The sequence below is a fragment of the Drosophila santomea genome, chromosome 3R, assembly GCF_016746245.2.
Source record: "Drosophila santomea strain STO CAGO 1482 chromosome 3R, Prin_Dsan_1.1, whole genome shotgun sequence".
NCBI lineage: Eukaryota > Metazoa > Arthropoda > Insecta > Diptera > Drosophilidae > Drosophila > Drosophila santomea.
In genome coordinates this window covers 10602647-10619438 of record NC_053019.2, presented here as the reverse complement: position 1 = coordinate 10619438, position 16792 = coordinate 10602647, and the positions used below count along the sequence as shown (strand labels likewise).

The 16792-nt window shown below is 43.0% G+C and overlaps 5 protein-coding genes across 18 annotated transcripts; 4 read left to right on the top strand and 1 right to left on the bottom strand.

Moving 5' to 3' along the window:
• Positions 1-221: 221 nt before the first annotated feature.
• On the top strand, positions 222-1380 carry LOC120451622 (general transcription factor IIF subunit 2). Its single transcript, XM_039635473.2, has 2 exons — positions 222-847; positions 906-1380. Exons 1-2 carry the CDS (start codon positions 311-313, stop codon positions 1200-1202), a joined length of 834 nt encoding a protein of 277 aa, XP_039491407.1. The 5' UTR covers positions 222-310; the 3' UTR covers positions 1203-1380.
• LOC120451615 lies at positions 1247-7156 on the bottom strand. Of its 8 annotated transcripts, XM_039635459.2 has the most exons (11): positions 6807-7156; positions 6393-6574; positions 5779-5981; positions 4126-5147; positions 3704-3963; positions 3503-3638; positions 2814-3436; positions 2567-2761; positions 2452-2497; positions 1891-1991; positions 1247-1535 (listed from the first exon to the last, which is right to left on the bottom strand). In XM_039635459.2, the coding sequence occupies exons 1-11, from the start codon at positions 6832-6834 to the stop codon at positions 1524-1526; spliced, it is 2808 nt and encodes a 935-aa protein (XP_039491393.1). In that variant the 5' UTR covers positions 6835-7156; the 3' UTR covers positions 1247-1523. The 8 variants fall into 8 exon arrangements, 7 of the variants coding, with proteins under 7 accessions (XP_039491393.1, XP_039491392.1, XP_039491396.1 ...); XM_039635458.2 differs by having other exon boundaries at positions 1247-1991; XM_039635462.2 differs by having other exon boundaries at positions 1247-1991; positions 3704-3927.
• A 357-nt stretch (positions 7157-7513) lies between these two features.
• On the top strand, positions 7514-8474 carry LOC120452914 (mediator of RNA polymerase II transcription subunit 7). The gene is made up of 2 exons (XM_039637377.2): positions 7514-7936; positions 8009-8474. Exons 1-2 carry the CDS (start codon positions 7607-7609, stop codon positions 8339-8341), a joined length of 663 nt encoding a protein of 220 aa, XP_039493311.1. The 5' UTR covers positions 7514-7606; the 3' UTR covers positions 8342-8474.
• Positions 8475-9124: 650 nt separating this feature from the next.
• LOC120452913 (synaptic vesicle glycoprotein 2B) lies at positions 9125-12180 on the top strand. The gene is made up of 9 exons (XM_039637376.2): positions 9125-9378; positions 9728-10163; positions 10221-10399; positions 10466-10647; positions 10709-11095; positions 11337-11454; positions 11512-11671; positions 11729-11856; positions 11922-12180. Exons 1-9 carry the CDS (start codon positions 9333-9335, stop codon positions 11975-11977), a joined length of 1692 nt encoding a protein of 563 aa, XP_039493310.1. The 5' UTR covers positions 9125-9332; the 3' UTR covers positions 11978-12180.
• A 718-nt stretch (positions 12181-12898) lies between these two features.
• Positions 12899-15210, top strand: LOC120452033 (synaptic vesicle glycoprotein 2C). 7 transcript variants are annotated; one of them, XM_039636083.2, is made up of 9 exons: positions 12899-13358; positions 13426-13604; positions 13663-13844; positions 13906-14105; positions 14159-14315; positions 14377-14491; positions 14683-14842; positions 14931-15022; positions 15072-15210. In XM_039636083.2, exons 1-9 carry the CDS (start codon positions 12967-12969, stop codon positions 15125-15127), a joined length of 1533 nt encoding a protein of 510 aa, XP_039492017.1. In that variant the 5' UTR covers positions 12899-12966; the 3' UTR covers positions 15128-15210. The 7 variants fall into 7 exon arrangements, 3 of the variants coding, with proteins under 3 accessions (XP_039492017.1, XP_039492016.1, XP_039492018.1); XM_039636082.2 differs by having other exon boundaries at positions 12900-13358; positions 14895-15022; XR_005616429.2 differs by lacking the exon at positions 15072-15210 and having other exon boundaries at positions 14720-14842; positions 14895-15022.
• Positions 15211-16792: the final 1582 nt, after the last annotated feature.

Below are 16792 nucleotides of genomic sequence, written 5' to 3'. Positions count from 1 at the left end.
ATTTCATTAAAAATATCATTTCTTTTCTTGTAAAGTTCTTCTAAACTGTAGCCAATTATAAGACTCTTAAATAAGTCCGATATCTATATATTTATTTTCGTTATATTCATTTGGACTTGTTCAAACTTCGCGCCTAACAATATATTATAGAATAAATACCAAAATAAATATACCGCAATATACTAAACTTGCATTTTACGGAACTGTTGCTTCTACCCCACTAATTCTGCGGCGCAGCAACAACAAGCAAAGCCGAAAACGGTACAAGTGGCTTTGGAAATTCGTATTAAATATTTTAATAGCAACTAGAATGTCGAAGGACGAGAAGGAAAAGACGCAGATCATCGACAAGGACCTGGACCTGTCCAACGCAGGGCGAGGCGTGTGGCTGGTGAAGGTGCCCAAGTACATTGCCCAGAAATGGGAGAAGGCGCCGACGAATATGGACGTGGGCAAGCTCCGGATAAACAAGACACCTGGCCAGAAAGCCCAGGTCTCGCTCTCTCTCACGCCCGCCGTTTTGGCACTGGATCCCGAGGAGAAAATACCCACGGAGCACGTCCTGGACGTGTCGCAGGTGACCAAGCAAACGCTGGGCGTATTCTCGCACATGGCGCCGTCCGATGGCAAGGAAAATTCGACTTCTTCGGCGTCACAGCCGGATAACGAAAAGTTGTATATGGAGGGCAGAATTGTGCAGAAGCTCGAGTGCCGACCCATCGCCGACAATTGCTACATGAAGCTGAAGCTGGAGTCTATACGCAAGGCGTCGGAACCACAGCGGCGAGTGCAGCCCATCGACAAGATCGTCCAGAACTTTAAGCCTGTGAAAGACCATGCACACAACGTGAGAAGAATTATAATTTCTCGTTTAGTCTTATATATAATTTTCTCCATTCCTGCAGATTGAGTATCGGGAACGCAAGAAGGCCGAGGGCAAGAAGGCGCGCGACGACAAGAATGCCGTGATGGACATGCTCTTCCACGCATTCGAGAAGCATCAATACTATAACATCAAGGATCTGGTCAAGATCACTAACCAGCCGATTAGCTATCTGAAGGAGATTCTCAAGGATGTCTGCGATTACAACATGAAGAACCCGCACAAAAACATGTGGGAGCTGAAGAAGGAGTACCGCCACTACAAGACTGAAGAGAAGAAAGAGGAGGAACACAAGTCTGGCAGCAGCGATTCTGAATAGCATTAGGAGATTCGACGACTTACTTTCATTAAAACATATTTAAGTGATTGCATGGTTCCGTTTTATTCCTTAAGAACTACACGTTATAACTAGGAAAAAACATTATATCTTAAACTGCTTGTAAATAGACACTAGCTTGCACTCTGGTAAATACATACATATATACACTTTATTCTTATTTAGCTGGAACTTTGTCCTATATGTCCGATGAATTCTTACTTAAATACTTTTGTACAGAACGAGATCAGGTACTTGAAATTAGTACTATCAGCTCATGAGGATTTCCAAAACACGCACTTCGTCAACCAAAAAGCCATTTGTCTATTTTTTGTTCTAAATTAAAAGAGGTATACAGTTCAATTTTTAGGAAATTATAGAAAAATATAAGAATACTTAATAAATGTATTCGTAAGTAGAGTAAAATAAATCAAAAATGTTCAAAAGAAATATAAATAAAAAAAATGTGAAAATTTCAAAAGCAAATAAAAGAAACTAAAAAGTGTAATAAACCGAAAAAATTTAAGAAAACAAAAAGCGGCTTCATGCTTAAGGAAATCGAGCTTAGATAATACTGGTTTACTACTCTAAACAAATATTGATTGATACATCAATAAGCTTAAGCTAAAGCATTCGTTCTATTCTATTCATCCTATTGCAAGCATGTTAATGATAGGCAACTAAAACTTACATTTGTACAAAATTGCGGGTTAATAATCTGGCAAGGATTTATATCTAGTGCAGCCTCTTGATCTTGTTGTACTGCTGGTAAAAGTGCATTGATCTCTGGGCCTGAAAATAATATAGATAAAGATTGAATTCCAAAAGGAGGCACACAAACTACTCTCTACCACTGGGACGCAAGGAATTTACAAACTACGAAGCACATTTAAGACAAAACACAACTACTCATTAAGGCGGGGAGTAGATGCCAATGAAGAGCCCATCGAAGATATCCCCGAGTCGGCATCAGAAGGAGTCTGCCACATCTTTGGGATGGGCTGTATCAATCGAACAGTTTTAGCAAACACCTCGGATAAAGCCACTTCCGCAGACTTTCGTTTTGTAGCTGCAGACGCCGGCTTGCTTGTCCCTGGCTTCGTATTGTTAGCTGAAACATTTTGCTCTTTACTCCTCGCCGCCGAGTGGCTCTTGGCAGCATTTATGTTGCCCACGTCGTCCTCGGGATGGATTTCCATTCGCTTCGTACTCTTTAAATGCATTCGAAACTGAGACATGTCGATGGGCTTACTTTTATCGCGATTTCCAAAATCCAAGGACACGTTTCCGTGGTTTGTCTGCAAACGAGGCGTGTTAACATCATTGTTCTTCGAAGAAAACCATTTTGTTTGAACGCATTAACCTACCAGGACCAGGGAAGCCAGCATGTAGCGGCACATGATACTTGGATCCTTGTCAGTCATGACGTCGGCTAACGTGGCTGTACCGTTGCCCGCCTTGCAAATGTCTAAAACCTCAGTGCCCAAGTCCTTAATGTTGAAATTCTGTCGTTCATGGGCTGCTTCCAAAGCAGGACCCAATCGTCTATGCCAGTCTCGGATCTAGACAAATTACGTTAGTATTCTCATTTATTACATAATACCCAATATTTACCATTGAGCTGGAATCGGGGCTATCCAAATCGTCAATTTCGAAAGGGGAGTCGCTACGCGTTGATTCATCGCAGTCGTTGGGTGCCGAGTCTAAATTTGGATTAGGTGTTTCAGCAGGCAAATTCTTTGCAGCTGCTTCGTCATTTAAGATAGCTTTGTCCTGCATAGTTGAAATCTCCAGGGCTGAATTGTCAAGTTGAGTGACATTTAAAATACAACTGTCCACTGCATTCGGCTCAGTACTTGAATCTAATACGGAACTAGCTAGCACACTCTCCATTCCTAAGTCCACTGTAGTTTCCAGTCCGCTTAGATTTCCGGATGTTTCAGTTACTTCAAGCTGCGAGGAATTTGCAGTAATGTTCTCAGTTTTGGGTTCGGTAGAAGCGTTTAATTCCTCCATCAGGGACTCTCCCAGCCCACATTCCCTTACGGCATTCGCACTCTTTTCCAAGGCGTCGCTATCGCTTACATTAATCAACTTGTCGGTGTGGGTTTCCGTTCCGTCTTCAACCTCAATTTTAACTTCTCCGATGGTGGACACACAAGCTGAGCCGCCACGCAACTCGTCAATATCGAAGCCTGAGTCAAATGTGGGTCTACGTTGACGGAAGCCCAGGAAATCTGGTAAAATATGTCATGGTTATGTCATATGTCATGGTTATGATAAAATGTGCCAAAGCAACTTACTAAAATCCTCATCGAACTCTAAGCTGCAGGGGGAGCCGGGTTCTTTTTCTTTTTGGGAAGCTTCTCGTTCAATCTGCAATATAGTTCTTGGAGTGGGTGTGGCTTTTGGTTGCGCCTCTCGCTTGGCAGGAAGACGCTAAATACATAAAACACAGATGCAGGTCAAGATCCAACAGTAATGTAATAATTAAGAAAACTTACTGCTTGCTTAAACAAGTCGAACTCAGTTGGAAGTTTAAAGATACATTTGCGACGCAGACCTTTAATTGGGAGACCCATAACATTCAGCAGAATGGGATAGCACACTTCCCTTGGAACATTCACTGCCACATCGGCATCCATCTCAATGACTTGAACTGTTTTTGCCTCTTCCGCTTGGCTAATCAACTTCATCATGGGCGACAACGGGCGTTGATCTTCTAGATCTGAAAGAACAACACCTTCATCGTCAAAAGACTGGCCTGCCGTGACAAATGCAATGCAGGGATGCAAGTGTGGGATCAAGTGCCAAAATAAAAGAGTAAAAAGAAACAAAGATGTAAGTACTTGAAATCAAGAACAAAAGATTAAAAAAACACTTATCCTTAGTACGCTTGGCGGGCGTTGGATTGCCATTGGTTTACCTGTATGCATTTGGAAATCGGAAACATCTTCCATACCGATCCCTGAATCTATTAGCAGTTCGTCTAGAGGGAGATCTTTTAATGGGGGCTGATCCACTCTCGTGCTGTCCAGGACACTAGACTCATTAATGTCTAATGTGCTGCTCAGCGCCAGATTCTCTACTTGGCTAACGCTTAGGGAGTTTTCCGCCTGGCTGACGCTCAAAGACGACTCCACTTGGCTAACGCCCAAAGTAGAGTTCTCCACCTGGCTGATGTCCATCGTGATGTTGATGTTGCTGTCCTCCTGACTCGTGTTCATCGATTCGCCTAGGCCCGAGTCCACTGATATTTGATTTTGCAGGGCATCGGTTGTGATTAGCGACTGGTTGTTTTCAGCCATCACAGATTGGTCCACGTCCATTGCTTCAAGCGGAGCAGTTTCGTCCGTATCTATTGGCAGATTCTCGTCTATGCACACCTTCTTCGCCATTTCCGCTACCAAACTGTCCTCCATCAATCTTTTCGCCGGTTCAACCAAACTTCTTCTCGTTCTGACAGTGGCTCCATAGCGGGCTGCCAGCATTTGATTCTCCAGCGCAATATACTCGTCCAGATAATCCTTCGTGGTCATGTGCTCATTAAGAATCTCCGTGGTGTTCACCTGGTTTGTGTGCACATATTCCTTAATGAGATTCAGCCTTTCGAAGGGAATATCCGGCAGAAGCGTGTTGTACCTATGCTCTACGTGATACGTAAACATTTTGTACTGCTTTTTCTCATCCTGGTCGTAGGGATTGTGGGGATCTACAATTGGCGCGTGTCTCCACAAGTTGGGCGGCGTATGATCCTGATAAAGGTATTCTATCGTCCGATTTCTCGTGCATTTTACAAAGCCCGCCATGTTGAAGCGTTTGTCGTCCGACATGGTCTTGAACTTTTTCGGTTCCACGGTGAGCAAATAAGGATCTACTTCCTTCTTAGTCAGCTTTTTCGCGCGACGTTTTCGAGGTTCTTCCGGCCTGGGTTCATTGTTCTTCGGCCTGTAAATGTGAAAAGATAAAAATTAGTATTAGTATTTAAAAAGAAAGGCACTTAATTTATAAAACATATGAGACTTAAGTGCTGATTATTAGGAAACATATAATATATTTTAATCAAATTACTGGTGCTATCTTTTAAAAATGATTAGACTTCTAATATTTAGGTCACATATTCTTTCCAAATTATTTTATGTCTGTTGATAAGAATGAATTTAAGTGGTGTTGAAAGACTTAAAGGTTTAAAATGTATAAATTATAAATTTGGGATGTGATCTATCACGGAATACCTTCCATGTTCTAAAGTGTATTTTTATGAATGATCTAAACAGTCTACGATTTTGTTCTTCAGTTGTCTGTTTTATTACTCATTTCTTTATGTACTGTTTGTTTTTTATTTTTGCCAGCACAAAAACGTGCTCCATCGTTCATTAACATGTGATTAAACGGCAAGCCGGCTTCTGTGATATTATCGTAAACAAAGCCGAAGATGGGGGCGTAAAGTAAAGCTCGATAAGCGGCATTCTGGACTGATAAGAGCCGACGCCCTGTCAGACTCAATGGCGACAATTGGGGAGCACGTGGCTTTGTCTTTCTCCATCTTCCCAACTCTTTTGTTTTGAGTTCAACTTACGCACTACTTCCGCTGGGCGTCTCCTTCTGAGACTCCGATGTGAGCAGGGCTTCGATCTGGTGCTCCACCACCTGGTACATGTACTCCACGCGGTCTCCATAGATCTTGCCGCAGTACTGGAGGGCACTTCCCGCGGCCACGATGGCCGATCTTCGGGAGACATAGTTGCTTCCTAAGCAGTGTCGCAGTAGCTCCTCAATATACTGTAAAGATAAATAATATATTAGAGGATCTGAAGTCTATTGTATATTACTATTGTGTTTAAGTTAAAAAATAGTTGTTTTTTTTTGAGGATCATAACTTTTGGAAGACTGTTTTATGTTGTGACCTACGAGTCCGAGTTTTTAAACTTATTGGGTGAATAAACAAAACCTAGTTTTACTGCATTTTTAAAGTGATTTATACTTGGAATTATAGTATAAGCAATAGTAGTTAAATATATTTTTAAACGAATTTTTCGCAAGTGTGGCTTTCTTAGCTAAAGTTTTATGTTCAAATATCAGTTTTCGAGGCTTGACTGTACCACCCACGCACATTGCGTCACACTTTTGTCTTGATCTTGCTGTTCCTCGGCGGCTTTGCTAATCTTGATAATACTGCGCTTCAACACTCACATATCCCAGTGATATCCGTAGGTCTGTGGAGTAGTCCGTGTTCTTGGAGAGCTCTTCGAGGAGGACTACAAGCGAGGCGAGGTCCTGTTGCTCGTCGTAGGCGAGGATGCACTTGGCCACTTGTGTTCCCGGCCGATTCCTGGCAATTTCCACTATCTGCTTTCGCGCTTCGCTCAAGGAGGCTTTGAATTAAAGATAAACCGAGTCGATTTAGTTAAACAATGCACAAACACACACCCAATCGCAGATCCGCTTTATTGTTTATTTCTGCCCTCTTTCCACACGCACACACACACGCACATAGGAGCACCCATACACGCGGTGTACTGGAAATAGCGCTGACTTAATCAATGGGAAACGAAGATCGCCGCCTGGGGCTCTTCTCCGCTGGTTACCTAAGCTCTGGGTTCTTACCCGCTTCTTCTGGCGCTATCCGTTCCATGGCTAACTAGATGACACTACAAGAAGCCTGTTTTAAGTTCGGTTTTGCACATTTTACTGGCATCATGGGGAGCTCTATGCACAAACACTGCAAACACGCACGCACGAGGAGTGGGGAAAACAAAATGGTGGAGGCACGACGTCGCGTCTTCGCCGGATTGATTTAGTTGTGTCCAGTTATGTTATATTTGTCTGTTTTGTTTTTCATTTTCTTGACAGGAATATTGGCGCGAATCTGTGCAGGGACAATTTCCTATTCACCCCAAGATATATGTATTTCTTATTTTGTTTTGCTCTCCGGACGAGTAGCGAATGAGAGAAGAGACGGACGAAAATTGCTACGGCAATGCTGTTGGGGAGTGCATGTAGGCATGGTCACCTTAAGTTATCGATAGCCGGCTACGATAATCGGGTCGTTAGGTATTTTGAGAACGATGAATACCGAGTAATTACGAATGAACAGAAACTATTTCATTTTAAAGTGTTCGCTATTATCTAAAAACGTAAAATACACAGATTTACAATAATCCTAATAGAAAATGCACAAAATTCGGTATATTTCTGTTTTGCTGGGTATCTTAAGCGCAAACATTAATGTTTCGTTTGTTTAAAGTCCGGCTTCAAACCATTGTTGAGGTATTTTTTAGGAAGATAAAAAAATGGCAGATAGTGTCATCACTATCGTGACAGATTAGAGTGTGCCAAGTGTCATCACTTCTGCAAAACAAAAATTACTATATTATTTTTGTATTTCTGCACTTGTTTATCGCGAAATGTCCAACCAGGAGACTCAGGTTTCCAGCCTGCCGATGCCGCCGGAGCGGTACATCGCCAACTACACAGATGAAAACATCCGCCGCAACCGAGCGCCACGCCCACCGCCGCCGCCCGCGCAGCACGAAGTCTATAGCATGTTTGGCATCCAGTACAACAACGACGAGATGATCCGCAGCTTGGAGTCCCAGAACATCAAGCGACTGATACCCATTCATTTCGACCGGCGCAAGGAGCTCAAGAAGCTCAATCACTCCCTGCTGGTAAATTTTCTAGATCTCATCGACTTCCTCATCCTAAATCCAGACAGCCCGCGGCGCACAGAGAAGGTGAGAAAACCGCAGTCAATTAACCCATTCAAATGTAGCATCTTATTGTATTATATTCCTTTTAAATCGTAGATTGACGATATCAGTCTGCTGTTTGTGAATATGCATCACCTCCTCAACGAGTTTCGCCCACATCAGGCGAGGGAAACGCTGCGCGTCATGATGGAAATGCAGAAGCGGCAGCGCGTGGAGACCGCCACCCGTTTCCAAAAGCATCTGGAACGTGTGCGCGAGATCGTAAATACCGCCTTCTCAGCTCTGCCGATACTAGATGATGACGACGACAGCGGCGGAGCAAAGATTAAGACGGAGGTGGATCCGCTGGAGGCGAATGCGGCGGCCAAGAATGATCCCAGTTACCAGCATGACCGCATGTTGTGCAAACTGGTGGATGCCATCGAATGAGCTGAGTTCGCAGAAGACTGGACATCGACGCTAGAATTAGTGTCAATCATTGTGAATGGCTTGGAAACAAGAGCTCCTCATATTTATAACTGCTTTTAGTCTAAGAAATAAAACCCCAATTGTGTGATGAGAATCTTTCACGTCTAATGAGTAATTCATTCACTCGGCATTAATGTGTTAAGTCATCTTTGAGATAAGCCTTACACAGATAAAATCCGAGATAAAGGCACACGTTTAAGCATCCCACAAATTTCACCATTGAAATGACGTAGTCAGCGTGGAATAATAATTTAGTCAAATGTCATAAATCGTATTATCCACCTAAAACATTTTTCTCTGGATCAGAAGAACAATAGAAAAGTATATATTTAAATGTAAAGAAAGCAAGAATACCACACGTTTTTCTACTTTTTGATGGTTGCTTCCGCATGTCATCGTCGTGGCTAAACGAAATATGCTTGTACAGTACGTTTCATAATCATAATAATATGTGGTTTAAATGAATATTTAAGGGTTATTTTAAAACTACTTATTTTGTTTAATAAAAATTATTAAAAAGCCAATGGAGGACTTCATTCATAACTGGAGTATAGTGTATTCCCCCAAGTTTCGGAAACTCACTGTGCCCTTTACGAAGCCCAATGTGGTTTTTCTAAATAAACATGGTTTTATATGTTTATTATCTTTCTTAGATTGTAAAGCCCGCGATAAGGCAGCTGTAGCTGAGTGAATCTTCACTTTTATTGAGATAAACTCCGATAAAAGCAGGTGCCATGCGCTCCAGAGGATCATTTCTCGTGCAGCATTGCAAGTGTGCAAGTCGGTTAAATAAAATATTCTGAAAACCCTCAACTGTGTGACTTTGAACTTAATTTTTTGAAGAACTTGTGGTTGCGCTTTTTAATTAAAAACTGCAGCGTATTAATTGAACAATCAATTTCAAGAGCAAGCCAATTGTGAAAACCTATAGTGGCAAACAGTAATCGCTGGGATGTCGGAAAACAATATTAAAACAGTGGATCCAGAGAAAAGCAAAGGTAAAGCGTTTATAAAGCATGTTGGAATAATCTAATCATTAATAAGAGGAGAAAGTATTAAATACCTTATAAAACAAACAACAGAACATCCTTAAAAAGTGAATTTTGTCCTGTAACAAGTAGCCGCAACTAAATACAAATGTGTTAACCGTGTTTATTGTGAGAAATTCAATCGTAACCTTTTATGACAATGTAATTAAGTCGTAAAATTATGTGATTTGTAATCTGAGTTGTAGAAATGCTGTTATAAGTGGAAAAGTTCAGGCAGTTAGTGTTATGAGATAAAATTAAAAATATTACTACAGCAATAAGTTAATGTGCCCCCTAAAAACCCCTCTTATTAATTTAGGGCTAGAAAATGACAAGGATGCGGATGGAAATTCAGATAGTACGGCGGAGGCGGCAGCCACGCCCACCGAAGAGGGTCCTGCCACCTTCGACAAGGCGATCGAGGGAGCTGGCTTCGGAATCTTCAATCTGATGCTGCTGATCGTCTCCATTCCCGCCCAGAGTGCCGCCATCTTCGAGTCCAGCTCCATGTCCTACATCCTGCCAGTGGCCGAGTGCGATCTCCGCCTGACTCTGGAGGACAAAGGTGTGCTGAATGCGGTGGCCTACGCGGGCATGACCATCTCCGCCATAGCCTGGGGCTATCTGGCAGATACGAAGGGTCGCAAAAAGATCCTCTACTGGGGCTATCTGATCGATGCTGTGTGCGTTTTTGGCAGTGCGTTGAGTCAGAACTTCAGTATGCTGGTGATGTTCAAGTTCATGGGTGGCTTGGTGTAAGTACTGAGTACTATTTTTTATAAATTCAGACTTTAATTTATATTTCATTAAAGGGTTAATGGCCCGGCAGCTGTGCTCTTTACTTATCTGACTGAAATGCACGGACCCAAGCACCGCTCTTCAGTTCTGATGATCGTGGGCATGGTCACCTCCACGGCGACGGTTTCACTACCTCTTCTGGCCTGGGGAATCTTTCCCAGAGATTGGGACTTTGAGTTCTGGGGCTTGCAAAGTAAGTTATTTGACAAAATTAGTTTTTTAACATTTAACATATGACTTATTCTTTAATTTTGTTCAGTTCGCAGCTGGCAAATTTACCTGTTCATTCTGGGCATTCCAAGTTTGATCAGTGGCTTGATTTTCTGCAGCATGCCGGAGAGTCCCCGATTTTTAATGGCCCAGGGACGCAACGAGGAGGCGCTCCAAGCCTTTAAGCAGATCTACCATGTCAACACCCGCAAGCCCAAGGATAGCTATCCCGTATGAAAATATTTCAAAATTGCTCCATTGTAGCGTTTAATTTGAAATCATTTCCTTACAGATCAAAGCTCTTATTCAGGAAGTTCCCAATCGCAAGGCCGCCCAGAACGAGGTCATCTACACCATCGAGGAGAAATCCAGAGAGGCGCCCAGCAAGCAACAGTCCCGTACCCTGGTGGAGAGCCTGCGATCCGGGCTGCAGCAGATGAAGCCGCTGGCCAGGAAGCCCCTGCTGGGACTGGCCATCTGCTGCTACGTGATGCAGTTCGGCATCTTCCTGGGCATGAACACAATCCGTCTGTGGCTGCCGCAGCTTTTCGCCTCCATGGCGGAATACGAGGCCCTGCACGCCGGCAACGGACTGGATGCCAGCATGTGCACCATCCTCGAATTCAGTGTCAATCAGACGGCTAAGACCGCCCTCAATTACGCCGACGCCTGTTCAGAGGTGGGTATCAGATACTGCTTGCAGATAGCAGATGGAGATCTGATGTGGATCTGTAGACTGGGCTTATCTGACAGCTCACTTAACGCCTAGTCATCGTGATCGTGACGTGGCTATCGCTGCTCACAAAGTACAAGATTACCATTATCGTTCATAATCCATTTGTTTTGAAAGTTACATGCAAACTCGAAGTGATCGTGTTTAATATGGCTTCTAAAATCAGCACTTTATTTTACTTTTACAGCCCAAGGTGATTTCGATGGACATGTACCTGAATAACATTATCGTTTCGGCCTCGGGCTTCGTGGGCTACTTCTTTGCCGGTGGAATCATTCGGACTCTGGGTCCAAAACGCATGATGAGTAAGTTGCTCCTGGAATTGTGTATCTTTGGTGATTTAACCCTTGCGCCCTTCCCAGCTTACGGACTGTTTCTGTCGGGAACCTTTGGCCTCATGCTCTACTTCTCTGTAAGCAGTCTAATGACACTCATTGTGGCTGCCGTCTTCCTTACGATTACGGGAATTGCTGTTTCCTCACTTTTGGGAGCTGTAGTGACCCTATTTCCCACACAATTAAGGTAGGTAGTCTATTAATGGCATCGAATTCGTATGAAATGAAAGGTTTACATTTTCAGAACCGTTGTGGTTGCCATTGCCATGATGTGTGGACGCTTTGGTGCCCTATCCGGAAATTTACTCTTCCCTGTATTTGTTCAAATCGGTTGTTTGCCTCCATTCATAATGGTCTCCTCAGTGCTGATATGTAAGTTGAAGATAGTTTCTTCCTTAATAATTATTTTATTATGTTTGTATCTTATTTTATTGCAGTATCGGGCATCCTGTCAATATTTTTGCCTGATCCAGCAAAGGCAATGTTTACTTAGAATAAAATAAGAAATACACATAATAATACAGTAAAACTAGACCTAGGAATGCCCATTTACTTATAATCGGATCTTGCGACATTAGCATTTGTTTTAGTTTTACAAATTAGAGATAGCGACTCAACTGGATCAGATAGACGCTCAACAACTATTTATATTTACCTTAAGTAATCAAACCAAATATATCTTTATTGTTGTACAAATTACCGTGTTATCAGAGTTCCATTCAAGTTCCTACGTGCTTAAGCCAGAGAAGGGGCAAATATCTGCGGATCCCTCAAAGGACTCCGCTGGTGGGCAAGGACAATAGCAATAGTCGACGGAATGTGCGACATGCAAATCTCATTAGCACTAATTAAGTGTATCCGTCGGAGTTCAGTTGGCTTGGCATTGGGTTGGGTGGCTGTGTTGGCAGGTGAATTGGCAGGTGAGTGATCAACTACAGATAACATTAACCAGATTTACAAAGGCTGCAGACGGGCAAAGTGGAAATTAGTGCTGCCTGAATTGACTTTTCGTGGCAGCCTTTAAGTGGATGCGTTTTATCCATTGAGCGCATTAGCGAATCCTGAACTACATGAACTTTCACCAAACGTGCGCTCAATTTTATTTTTTTCAAGCAGCCTTGTAATCTTAAAATACCAGAATATGCTAATTATGATTGCTGGATTTATTGCTGGAACTACATAAGTACCTCTCAAAATTGCAGACAAAACATACCTAGGTCTAGTAATGAGTGCAGTGTTTAAGAAATCGTATTTATTTGTTACCTAAAATATTTTATTTTAGTTCGCCTTCTTATAGAAAGGAATGAAGTATTGCAGTTAATTCTCAGCATACATTTTTGAGCATGATTTAAGTTATAAATTATAAAATCCCAGATGCCCAATATGTGAAAGTCCCTTTACCCCATTTTGTAAATATCCAGGAGTCTTTTGAGTAATTTTCAAAATTTGCACTGCCACCCCAGACTGAATATATTTTTTTAAATGGCGGAGCGAGCAAAGGATAATACTGACGAGGCTGCAGATTTCGAGACGGCGATCGCCGAGTGTGGCTTTGGGTTCTTCAACCTGTTTATCCTGTGCAGCGCGGTGCCCTGCCTCATGGCGATGGTCTTCTCGGCCTCGGCGCTGTCCTATGTGATGCCCTCCGCCGAGTGTGACCTTGACCTGAGCATCGTGGACAAGGGCATGTTGCATGCGGTGACCTATGCGGGCATGATCATCTCGGCGGTGCCATGGGGCTTCATAGCGGACACCGTTGGCCGCAGACACGTCCTCATTGCGGGCGGCTGGCTTGATGGCTTCTTCGTCCTGTGCGCTTCGCTCAGCCAGGACACTGCCCAACTGATGGCCTTCAAGTTTTTCGATGGATTTATGTAAGCGGGCTACCGTTATATATATATATTTTTAGTGTTTACATGTTTAATGCTATGAGCTTTCTAGCATCTGCGGTCCATTTGCGGTCGTGGTCAGCTACCTGGCCGAGTTCCATGGCAAAAAGCACCGGCCTTATATCATGCTGTTCGTGGGCCTGTGTGTTTCCATTGGATCGATGCTTTTACCCCTGCTCGCCTACGTTCTGCTGCCGGTGCCCATCCTTTTCAAGGTCTCCTCCATGAAGTGTGGGTGAGACTGCTTCACCTCCTGACCTTAATTAAGAACTCTATCTTCCGCCAGCAGTTCGCACCTGGCAGGTCTTCCTGGCGGTCAGCTCCGTGCCCAGTCTGCTCAGTGGTTTGCTGCACATTTTCCTGCCCGAGAGCCCCAAGTTCCTTATGTCTCAGGGAAATTACAAAAAGGCTCTGGACTCCTTCCAGCGCATCTACAAGCTGAACAAGCGGAAAAGTAGAGAGAGCTACCCGGTACTAACTATTTTTCCTTACATTTTCCTGGTTTTGGAATAATTTATTATTAATTTTACAGGTAAAACGCCTCACCGATCCCACTCCCGATCGGTCTGGTGATCTGGATAGTACTGGGCGGCCATCAACACTCAAGGAAAGATTTAGTCGGGCCAAGAGCAAGTTCCTCGAGGGATTCAAACAGCTAAAGCCCATGTTTTCCAATCCCTATTTGGCCATTTCACTGCAGGTGTATTGCCTGCATTTCTGTCAGATTATGTGGTAGGTAAATTTGGAATATATATCCCTGTCTATATATGCATTACATATCCTAGTGTTAACTCGGTGCGCCTGTGGCTGCCACAGATCTTCGCCACGATGAACGCTATGGACTCTTTGGGGGCGAATGATACGAGTGTGTGCTCCGTTTTGGATCACAATGCAAATACAAAGTCCATGGATGAGGAGGAGAAGATGGTGGAGTGCGCTCTAGTGGGTAGGAGATCGCTTGATATGGGTTTCCGGGTCTAAAGTAATAATTTCTTTCGTGCAGCATCACGACCCGGATAGCTATTTGGATAACATCACGGTAGCTGGAATTGGTCTGGTTGGTTTTCTGATCATCTTTCCCTTCATGCGGTTCCAAGTGGTCGCGAATCACATACTGAGTGAGTACTGTACTTGTGCTAGGGATGCAAAGCGACTCTCAAATATTTTCAAATACCTTAATAACTATGCTGATAACATGATTTATTGCACGTTTCATAATGTCAATTGGAACACTTTTCAATTCAAATCAACCTTGTTAGAACTTTTTGCATCCCCATTTGAATTATTTATTTATGTGAGCTCCTGGCAGAGGTGTTCCTATTCATCTGCATCTTCCTGGTGGGCAGCCTGTACTTTGTGAAGACTTCGCTGATGACGATGATAGTTTCCGCCGTTTACCTGACCATGATGGGCATTTGTGCCACTACGATCATTGGAATGTCTGTGGTGATTTTTCCCACCCTGATGAGGTTTGAAATCCCTAATAATAAATCAAGATTAACATCTGCCTCTATTCGCCAGGACAATGGTTTTGCTACTGATCATGACCTTCGGAAGACTTGGATCTGTAAGTGGCAATATGTTGCTGCCGATTTTTATGCAACTTAGCTGCCTGGCTCCGTTTCTCTGGCTTTGCTCACTGATGTCAAGTGCGTAGTACTCAATTTAGATAGGTGAACTAATTATTTTTTTACACAGTTGCCTTTCTGTTTTCGCTGTTCTTAAAAGTCGACGATCAGCAATCGCTTAACTAACCTATCGTAAATTTGGTCCTGGTTGTAATTAATTGTCTCGCTGTCGATGAATTCGGGGGAATTAATAAAAATAATAACAAACAGTCGACTTTGCGGTTAATTCAACTTAATTACCTTTGAATCACAGGCAATCACATGCCAGACGGCGCTGATTAATTTCTCGAAGCCGTTTGATTGGTTGGGAAAACATACATATCTGGCGGTAATTATGTTTTTGCGGTTACCAATTAATTTTCACATGCAAAGATGACTCGCAATTCGCGCTTCGCTGGCTGCCAAAGTGATTTCCCCCAGCATATGCCCTTTGTCTGGCGGAAACTTTTCCCCTGCATATTTTTCTAACCGCACCGCACCCATAAATCAGCACCAAAGTTTGTTGCCATCGACTGGCGACAGAATCAATGGCAATCTCCCCGTGATGCACACACTGCGTATACTTGATTTCGCCCCAAGAACCGGCCACGAGAGTATCCTATTTTCTGGCACTTTCCTTCTCGACTCGGGAAACTAACCTATTTCTCTGGCTGTCAAAACAAAGTCAAGCGGTAATTGACACATGTTGACTTGGGGCGTTTCCCTAGCCAGTTGCTGGTGCTTTGGCTCCCAGATCGCACATATGGCTTGTCTGCATATTGAGCCATTTCTGTAGTTTGGGCTGCACTTATTTCAGTTCAATTTATAGGTGGTGTCAAACCAACCCACGCCAGACTATTGAAGCAGTTTGCTGCCTTGATTCATCTTTGTTTTTCCTACTCAGCGCTTGTGACCCTTCACATTTTAAATTCATAGCGAAGTCAGCATCAGTTTGTTCGTGGTTAATTAAAAATTTAAAATTTGTAGTGCGTTAGATATTAGGTATATTTTTACTATCTCGTTAAATAAAACTTATTTATATATTTTCCCACTTTAGTATGCTACGAAACTATGCGCTTAATTTCATATCGAAACTGACTGCATAAAGCATTTGTTTTAGATTCGTGAACTATGTAGCGGGTACCCAAAATTCGCCTTAACTTCAGCACACTTTTCTCACTCTATCTGGTGGTGGCAAAATTTGACTAAGAGCTTAATGCATAAATGTATTCCCCAAAATTTCTGCACATTGCTCCATTTTTTTATGAAGCTCTCTATTTTGAAAATGTAAAAAAAATACCTCTGGCTACTCGTGCGCTCTATAAAAACGACCAAACAACAAATGCGCATAAATTTATCATAATAAACATGTATAAATCGCCGTGAATATAAACAGGGCTGAAATATGCTTAGGGCGGCCTAATGGTTGGATGTGTTCTTTTGGGGGGCGGGGCCAAATGTAGGCTATAAACTAAACGAAACAAGATCGTAAAAAAAGCTAAATAAGGAAATGCATACGCTTGTAAGTGTGTGCGTGCCCCGGGCAAAAATGAGGTACATAGTGCTAAGACTGTGGGGGAATCTGTAAGGACGAACAGATGGGGGATGAGGGGATCCGCCTGAATGGGCAGTCATAATCACATAGGGCCGAAAAAACGAGACTTGCGGGGCAGAGGGAGCGGTGGACACAAACATTGGCAGACATTAGCAAACACAAAATAAGACAAACAAACGCACACAATCACAATGGGTCATTTGAACGGTCCTTGAATGCTCCTTTGTTCGGGCAAGTGTGTGGGTGTTCCGCAGTTT

Excerpts from the sequence above, each read along its gene's own strand:
- LOC120452913 (XM_039637376.2), top strand. The coding sequence starts at position 9,333 with ATGTCGGAAAACAATATTAAAACAGTGGATCCAGAGAAAAGCAAAG. Across the intron at positions 9,379-9,727 it reads GGATCCAGAGAAAAGCAAAG|GGCTAGAAAATGACAAGGAT; the intron begins GTAAAGCGTTTA and ends TTATTAATTTAG. Across the intron at positions 11,455-11,511 it reads GGGTCCAAAACGCATGATGA|CTTACGGACTGTTTCTGTCG; the intron begins GTAAGTTGCTCC and ends CGCCCTTCCCAG.
- LOC120452914 (XM_039637377.2), top strand. The coding sequence starts at position 7,607 with ATGTCCAACCAGGAGACTCAGGTTTCCAGCCTGCCGATGCCGCCGGAG. Across the intron at positions 7,937-8,008 it reads GCCCGCGGCGCACAGAGAAG|ATTGACGATATCAGTCTGCT; the intron begins GTGAGAAAACCG and ends TTTAAATCGTAG.
- LOC120452033 (XM_039636082.2), top strand. The coding sequence starts at position 12,967 with ATGGCGGAGCGAGCAAAGGATAATACTGACGAGGCTGCAGATTTCGAG. Across the intron at positions 14,843-14,894 it reads ATTTTTCCCACCCTGATGAG|GACAATGGTTTTGCTACTGA; the intron begins GTTTGAAATCCC and ends TCTATTCGCCAG. Across the intron at positions 15,023-15,071 it reads GCTTTGCTCACTGATGTCAA|TTGCCTTTCTGTTTTCGCTG; the intron begins GTGCGTAGTACT and ends TTTTTTACACAG.
- LOC120451615 (XM_039635455.2), bottom strand. The coding sequence starts at position 6,834 with ATGGAACGGATAGCGCCAGAAGAAGCGG. Across the intron at positions 5,148-5,778 it reads ACGCCCAGCGGAAGTAGTGC|GCCGAAGAACAATGAACCCA; the intron begins GTAAGTTGAACT and ends TCACATTTACAG. Across the intron at positions 3,437-3,502 it reads AGAGTTCGATGAGGATTTTA|ATTTCCTGGGCTTCCGTCAA; the intron begins GTAAGTTGCTTT and ends ATATTTTACCAG.
- LOC120451622 (XM_039635473.2), top strand. The coding sequence starts at position 311 with ATGTCGAAGGACGAGAAGGAAAAGACGCAGATCATCGACAAGGACCTG. Across the intron at positions 848-905 it reads TGAAAGACCATGCACACAAC|ATTGAGTATCGGGAACGCAA; the intron begins GTGAGAAGAATT and ends CCATTCCTGCAG.